Source organism: Diospyros lotus, chromosome 8 (assembly GCF_014633365.1).
Source record: "Diospyros lotus cultivar Yz01 chromosome 8, ASM1463336v1, whole genome shotgun sequence".
Classification (NCBI taxonomy): Eukaryota; Viridiplantae; Streptophyta; class Magnoliopsida; order Ericales; family Ebenaceae; genus Diospyros; species Diospyros lotus.
In genome coordinates, this window is record NC_068345.1 from 34,172,043 (window position 1) to 34,180,877 (window position 8,835).

General features: G+C 35.0%; 1 protein-coding gene across 4 annotated transcripts in view; it reads left to right on the forward strand.

Moving 5' to 3' along the window:
• LOC127807928 (stromal processing peptidase, chloroplastic) overlaps positions 1-8,835 on the forward strand; it is a 36,639-nt gene extending 27,804 nt beyond the window's left edge. For all 4 annotated transcript variants that reach the window (XM_052346164.1, XM_052346162.1, XM_052346163.1 and 1 more), the window contains 7 exons: positions 1,236-1,365; positions 6,407-6,527; positions 6,614-6,694; positions 6,970-7,071; positions 7,424-7,574; positions 7,886-8,032; positions 8,347-8,835. In XM_052346164.1, coding sequence (XP_052202124.1) covers positions 1,236-1,365; positions 6,407-6,527; positions 6,614-6,694; positions 6,970-7,071; positions 7,424-7,574; positions 7,886-7,977 — 677 coding nt within the window. In that variant the 3' untranslated portion in view covers positions 7,978-8,032; positions 8,347-8,835. The remainder of the gene's footprint in view (positions 1-1,235; positions 1,366-6,406; positions 6,528-6,613; positions 6,695-6,969; positions 7,072-7,423; positions 7,575-7,885; positions 8,033-8,346) is intronic.

Consider the following 8,835-nt stretch of genomic DNA (forward strand, 5'->3'; position numbering starts at 1 on the left):
ATAGTGAAACACTGTTTGTAGGAAGTTGTGTGAATCTTCACGATGATTCTTCCATAGCAGGGAAAGCAGTGTGATAGGAACTTATTGCTTGCAATTAAGACGCAAGAATTTGACAAATAGAAATGAAGGGAGAAGAGAAGAAGACCTTGATTTAAGGCAACTTTGAAGTATCTCTATGCACTTTCCAAAAGGAATGAAAAAAGTAACTAAATGTTAGGTCTGCATGGAACAATATTTACATTTTGACTTGTGTTGATGAAAGAAAACTATTAGAATTTGTTATACCCTCGAGTTTGATTGTATTTAACTTTTCATGCTATGCCATCCCTATTGCATGAATAGTGATTTTCAGTTGCATGTTATGATCATATGGCTGTTTGACACCAATATTTCAAATTTGATCTTTGTGGGAACTATTGAATTGTTAACCACTATCTGATCTAATAACTTAATATCTTTTATACTACTATTTTACTCTCAACATGCCTCCCCACGTGTGGCTAGGTTTAACAGATAATTGGTCCAACCACGTGCAACAATTTTAAGTAGTGGGTTAGTGATGAGGTTTGACTCTGGACCTTGGTTTGCTTTGATACCATGTAAATTGTTAACCACCATTTGATTTAAAAGTTTAAGTTATTAGATAGAGAGTTAACTTTATCTTTTATACTATTATTTTACTCTCAACAAGAGCAATTGATACTTGTTAGCTTCTTACGACTTTTTAAGAACATGCTTGAATAAGTTTTTTATTTGCAAATATGAGGGTTGCATTAGGTGGCTGATTGTTAGCATGAAATCATTTTTTTTTTTTTTTTAATCATGAATTCTGGCCTTGGAGAGCTAGAATTCATATAGCTTACTCCACCTGGTAGGATTTAGGCTTGTGCTGATAAAGAATGTGATGTCTCTTCATGCTTGAGTAAATATTTATTCCTAGGAAGAACTCCAGGTGCCTTCTTTCAATTGTCTTGATGTTGGAAACAAAGAAGAAGAGGCATGCTATGAACATGATCTGTGATTGTAAGCTTTGGAATTCACTTCCAGAGCTGTGATTTTCTTGAAGGTTGTAAATTTATCTGTCCTGTTTTAAACATATACCTTTAAGCTTGATACTTAACAGGATTGTGTTACTATTTGTTAGAAGTTACTTTTGGAAAATACACATACCAAACGTCAGCGATAATGTGTTGTTACATGGATGAAGTTATCCAACTACACAATTTTCTTTGCAGATGAACAATTGCTAGATGAATCACCTTTGGATAGAAATGAGGAACAAAAAAGCCTGCAAGGCAGATTCCATAGTCATCCATTATTCTTTGCAATTACAATGGGTTTGTTGGCTGAGATAATAAATTCAAGGTATTTTCAGCTGCACTCTGCATTTATCTTTTTAATTATGAACAGTGAAATCAAATTGGGAATATCTTCTCTTCTTTTCTGAAGTACTGCATTCTGTACCAATGTTCACCACACTGCCCCAAGTCACTACCTCCAACAGGTTGTTCTCTTTCCCTTGATTGACTACTTGGATGTCAGTTATGCTGGATCAACATGGAAATGCACAGAATTTATTTGAATTGGAACTTCAACTGACAAGAACTTTAGGACTTCTGTCTTTATCTCTGCATCTGAAATAGAGCAAAAGTAATTCAGTGGTCTGAATCTAATATTTGCTAGTTTTCTGATTTTAGTTGCAGCCAGTATGTCCGAAAACTAACTTCATAAAAACCTGGTGTTTAGGGTCATGTGTGGTTCACATCTTGAAAACCTACTTAAAAGTTTCATCTTGAATATTAATTGTCTAGTTGAGAAAAAGGTTTATTAATGAATCCCTGAATTTGGTATAATGTGACAAAAGGATTTTTTCTTACTTGAACAAAGAAAACAGAAGGGGTATTAGAATTAATGATATGTGTAATGTAAAAGGCTATCCTTCAAAGTAAATTACATTTTATGTGGTGTTCAAAGTTGATGGTTGGTTTTATATTTGTTGGTAACATCACTGGTAGTGGTTCAAGTTGTTTATGGTTCATTATGCATGGATCATAATGTTGTGCACGTAATAATTTTTTTTTTTTTTTCTGAAAGTAAAACACACCAGTTAACCACCCTCTAGGTTTTGGGTTATCTTCCTATCCATATAATACCAGAAGTCATAGTGATATCTCCTATTAAATTATAGAAAATGAGGCTCATGAGTGTTGACACTAGATGAGGAAATGAGAGAGAGATGACAAGTTATTAAATGAAAATCACACAGGGAACTTAGTCCTAGAAAAATAACTCTTAATAATTGGGAGATTGGATGGACAAGGATGTAGAATCTTTGTAAAAATAGGGGAACTAGATTTAAGCTGGGGATTGAAGTTGAACAGATTTGGCTCTTACGTTCATTCAGATCCATCTCGAAACTTCTTGAGAGATATGGGTATAGAAACATATTTGTTTACTACATTTTGTATAAGAAAGTGCAGAATTATCGGTGCAAAAGTGTTTGAAAATCCACATTTATGGTTGTAATACAATAAAATTCAGTTTTGAGAATTATCAGGTAGAAATCTAGGCAAAGGAATAATAATCAGGTAAATAGTTTTAATTTCATGTTTCAGAGGCCAGTGGTGCTAAGTATTTAAAAAGAACAAATATCTTCCGTATTAATTTTATGGGGTTGGAGAAAGCTTGTGATAGGCTCTAGAGGTGTAATGAGGCAGCTTTAGAAGGTAAGGTTCATTAAGGAAATTCGATTTTAGTAGAAAGAGTGGAGAACTTTGGTGAAATATCCACATGCAATTCTTCCTCTAGATCAGCATGAAGAAATGCATTCTTATCATGCAGCTGGTGCATGGATCAATCCTTTGGAGCATGAAAGGAGCAATATAAAATTTATCTTTACCACAGGCGCAAATTTCTCTTGGTAGTTAATGCCATAAGTCAGAGTGAATCCTTTGGCAAACTTGCTTTGCATTGCTGAGATCCATTGGCCTTCACTTATCGGAAAATAATAAATAAATAAAAGAAATATGATCCATTTGCCTTATATGTTACCGTGAAGGCTCACTTGCAGCCCACTGCCCTATTTGCAATTGGACAAGAGATTCACTCTCAAGTGTGTTATTCTTGTTTAAATCTTTCATTAACCAGTGTTTTCTTCCAGCCTTGTTGGATAATAGAAGAGGATAAGTCCGAAATGAAAAGGCAATACCAAGAAAATAACTACAACAATTACTGGAAAATAATGTTATATAACGAGGATTAAAGATATAAATGAAGTTAGATATGGGATGTTGCATGCAAGATCTAACTCCCTTTCTAAGAGCAATTTAGATATCAGACTTATCTGGATATGACACAACACAAGATTAAGATTTCACTAAAAGAAGCCAAACTGGAGTTGAGGCTAACGATTATGCTGGTGGCTTAGTAATAGATAGTATGTTCTTTTTGACAGTAGTTTTAACATGTCATCACAAGCACTCACAGCCTGTTCGCATTCACATCTTACTCAATGATAATCCCCCATCATGATACATCTGAAAAGAATTGAACTAGGATTCACATTCTCAAGAACATCTATTCTCAGATAGACTGGGAGATTGAGGATCATGACAACAAAATGACTAATAAAAACACATCTAACTAGTTGAAACAATAAAGAACATTGCATAAGTTGGGGTTTGACAAAAATTATGGCTCTTGATTGAATGGAATAACAAAATAGCATTCATACATTCAACCTGAAGTGGTGGGGACAGGGCTTTACAAGCTGTGAGATTTTCCTACTCTTAACTGTCATGATCAGCAGAATTAGGAGATAGGAGATAGCAAAAAGCGCTTGAAGTTGTTTCAACTGCAATTATTACAGTTATAGTAGTTGTAACAAACTACTGCAACTATAATAAGCTATTAATAGAATCTGTTATGATGTAACCAATTAATTGCTGTGGATAGCCATATATAAGGCTATGCTACTTTGTACCAAGACATTATGAATGAATTGATTGCAAGTTCTCTCATTTTCTCTCTATCCATTCTTTGTTTCCCTCTGTTTTTCTCTCTGTTTTCTTCCTAATTTCTCTCATCTCTTTCTCTCTTTCTTCTTACAAGAGTGTCAACTAGAAACCCTAGATGCAAAACCTAGGGTCTTGACAACTAACCGTTAATGACACATGTAAAATTGATTGCATCATGTTCTACCTTTTTTTTTTCTAAATACTTTACCATGATAAAAACTTTTAGTAAAACTGATTGAATTAAAAGAATGAACTGACACAAGCAAGTGATATGTAACTCACATCATCTTTGGTATCATTCTCTCTCTTTAGGCTCCAATTTGACTGAGTCACTGCGCTCTTTCTCTCTTTCCCTCTAAAAATGACATCATGCTCTCCATTACCCTTAACACTATTCCCCATCTCTCACTTTACTTCTAAGCAACATTGATATTGACATAATGCTAATATACAAAGAGTGTCTCCACAACTTGAACTCATGACCTTTTCCAGTCACAAAGGAACAACCTTGCCATTGCTAGCAAGGCTTGCCCTCAACACTGATGCTAATATGAAAACAAAAAATAGATGTGTCTATGGGCTATAGCAGCTAATTATGGCTTATGAAGAAGGGATACAGAAAAAAAATACATTATTTATATTTGCTGTTATCAATGCTTATGAACATAATAATCAAAAAGCATTAAACTATTGAAAACTATCACTAATCCAATATGAACATTAATATTATTATTTAAAAATACTAGAAAATGCCATTAACCCAACCCAACATGAACTGAAATTTCAATCCATAATAATGAACGACCATCACCCAGCATAAATACAGAAAAAGAAAAAAAATCTAACTAATTTTGTTGAAGCTGTAATTAGGGCTCAATATTGGAATTTTTTTTCAATCCTTAGGTAAAAAGTTAATATATTTGCAAATTGTACCTAGAACTAATTTGTAAGAATTCTATTCAAATCCTGGGCATATCTAGCCCATCATCACAGGTGCCCGTTGTAGGAACTTGGTTGCGTAGTGAAAATGAAATACATGGTAAGCTCACAGTACCAAACATGTTTGCGTTGCCAAGATATATGTTAGAGCCATCAAATAGTACCATATGGGTTGGGGGTTATCTAAATTGGATTGTGAGCAACTAGGACAGCTAACCAGTCTCCTAGCTTGTTCCATAGCCGAACAACTCATCTAGGGATGCAAAAGTGAGGATAGGTACTACCCTTGGCTGCAAGGTATTCTGAACACTGAAAACCTTGGGGACACAATTGGGAACTTTGGGTTATGTGGCTTGATCCTTGAGACACAGATTCACCTGGGCACGTTACTTGAATAGATAGTTTTAGTCCAGATCAATTTGAGTTGGAATATCCTTGTCCTAGGTGGTTTGGGTTCATTTTAACTTTATATATGGGGGCTTCCACCCCAACAGACTAACCAATCATCATTCACAAGCATACAATAATGTGCCAATTTTGTTCTAGTAGATTTTGATACAAAGAGATAGTGTTGGGAAGACAAGGATATGGAAAGAAAGAACATGAGAGAAGATGTAGAGGGAGATGAAAAACTGAATTAAAATATATGTAATACATATGAGAGGAGACAGCAAGGAAACATATTATGGGTGCAAGGAGAATGAAGAAATATGAGATAACATAGAAAGTAGAAGCTCTATGTCAAATTTGTGTGCATTTTTGTTTGCTCATTTGTTTGTTTATTTTTTTTCCCTTTCTTTTGATAAATGAATATATTGAGTTTTTATTTTCTTACAAATACTAATGTTGTATTTGCAGCATTATGCCCTCCTACTAAACACTTGGATTATACCCATGACTAAGTAAACACTTGGATTCTGCTATGTTAGTTCTCACATGTTCAAAGTCTTCATGCAAAAAGAAGGGGAAAAGAAAGAACCTAGATACCTAATAGAACTCGGATCCTACTGCTAATTGCAGAAATAGTCCAATGAAGAAAGAATCTAGAAATTAAAGACGCCCATTAAAAAAAAAAGGTCAATTTAGATGAACTTGATATACTATTTTGGTAGGCATGGGGAATGAATTGGAACGTAATAGTAGTGATTCATATAAGAAAAGGTTCTCTATCTATATGAACACTATATATATGGGATGGCAACACAAGGAACAAGGAAAACTAATTAATGTTATCTTATTGCTTGTCCATCATTATTTTGTCTTCGTCATGTGAGTGCCCTCTGGTGTGCTAGGTTGCTGTATGGGTATAACCTAGTCAGTTCTTGGTGCCTGCTATTTCTCTTGTGATTTTCAAGACATTTAGTTTTTATATTTATGCAGAAATTGTGTGCCAGTTAAAAGAAATGTAATAATTTCTGAACATGTGAAATATTCCCCTGCATTTGGCACAGGCTTTTTACGACAGTCCGGGATTCTCTTGGATTGACATATGATGTATCATTTGAATTAAATTTGTTTGATCGGCTAAATCTTGGGTGGTACGTTATTTCAGTAACATCAACACCAGGCAAGGTGTGTCTTTCTACATCTGATTAATGTTGTAGATAGTCATTTTCTTTCCTCTGTTTTTGTGTACCAATTATGACCAATAAATCCAGGTGTATAAAGCTGTTGATGCTTGCAAGAATGTTCTCAGAGGGCTGCATACTAACAAGATTGTTCAAAGAGAGTTGGACAGGGTTAGTTTGCTTTAAAATTTTTTAGCACTTTTTGTATGTTTGCATACTATGCATCCGTTTTTTCCTTACCATGTTAAGAATAATTCATAAACAAATTTATTCAGGGATATCAATGTCTAGTTTGGTTTTCTTTCTATGATCAATATAAGGCATACTATCTCATATATATGGTCATTCCTGATGAAAATAACCTCTGAAATTGGCAGTGAAGGGTTTATTTTTTCAACGCAAGAAGTAATAAATTCTAAATATGGACTCTTCTTCCATGTTAACAGGCTAAAAGGACCCTGCTGATGAGGCACGAGGCTGAAACCAAGTCTAATGCATATTGGCTAGGATTGTTAGCTCACTTGCAAGCTGCTTCTGTTCCAAGGAAGGTAAATGAGAAGATAACAAAACCACAGTTCAAAAATGAAGCATAACACATTAAAAAACTTAAGTAATCTGTCCATCTTCTTTTTTTGAGACACAACATATCACAGATTCATGTGGGCTATTGAACTGTTTGCAGTCTGAATTCGGCTACTTATATTTTTTGGGGAAATAATTAAAAAGGTTTCCCCAACCCTTTTTTTTTTTTTAATATGTTTTGAGGCTCACGTAAACAACTGAAGTACTTCTAGTTTAACGTGTGCCACAATACTGCCTTCCACATTTTATTATATATTTTGTGCTTAGTTTATTTTTTCCTATAAATAGTATCTTCAACTTTTTTATCTCTTGGCTCAGGATATTTCATGCATTAAAGATCTGACTTCGCTGTATGAAGCTGCCAGTATTGCAGACATTTACCTTGCATATGAACAATTGAAGATAGACGAAAATTCCTTGTACTCTTGCATTGGAGTTGCAGGGACTCAGGCTGGGGAAGAAATTTCCGGTAAAGATGGGATCTCTATTCTATGAATTAACAAATGTGAGGATATTCAGGAAAAGAATGTGGTTTGATATGATAATATTTGAAATAGAATAGTTAACTTCTATGAATGCTTAAGATATGATCAGTTTGCAACAAATAAAGTGGTTGAGAGAAAAAAAAAAAAAATCATATAGGCTAATCTTTTTAGCCAAGGCCAAGGACTTATTCTAATGGTCCACAATTTTAGCACATGTATTGCTGATTTTATGTCTTTGCTGTCTTCGCCCTGCTCTTGACTAAAATTTCCGCTATTCACTTGTTCCACTGGGCAGGTTCCTTGGAAGAGGATGAATCAACTGAAGGCCTTAATGGTGTTATTCCTTTGGGGCGTGGTTTATCGACAATGACAAGGCCAACTACATAAATGACCCAGCTAAAAATTTCAGTTTTGTCCTTGAAAAGATGCCGGCCATTATGTGGTATGCTTCTTGCACATATGATGACCGTTTCCAGAAAACCATTTGTTGCTTATCCTTGTCCCTAAATCTCAAGGGGCAAACATTCAAGTGGACATGGCTTAAGCCCCAGGAATTTTACTTCGCATCTAAACATTATTCCTTGCGACCCTTGCACGCATGTGACACAATAACGTGATTTCAGTAGTTCCGAAATGGTTTAGGAGTCACCATGTATCAAAATTGTTGGGGCTGTCACACTATTATGCCCTTTAATTGGAAGTGTTTTTCTTGTTTGCCAAGTCGACTCGGTAACGGCTTAATATTATTGGTTGCAGGTGTCCTCTTGCTCCATAGACTTTGTGCTTCCGAATTTGATTCTTGTTAGAGATCGCCTTGCAGCTAATATTGAGCAACCAAAGGAAGATCAATTGCTTATTTGCTGTGTATATTCAGTTTGTTAGGATGATCAATTGCTCGGCGCCGGATGCAAATTAATTGAAAGCCTCATCCGAATTCTATTTACTTGGTAGTATATTGCAGCTTTCTTCTGCTTATGATCAAATGTGAAGAAACTTCAAGTAGAGAAGGCAGTGAGGAAGGAAGCATTTGTTGTAGCTTGAAAGCAAGGTGGTTATTGCCACCAGTTGATCACAACTGATATTTACCGCAACCATTCTGTGTAGCCTTTATGCATAAACCATATTGACGGGCAAGCAGTTCAAAATATGACCTAGTTTCTAGTTAGATGGCTTCGGGAATAAATGATGAATCAAACACGTGTTGTATCATCATTATCATCTATTCATTATATTATTATTCGTACA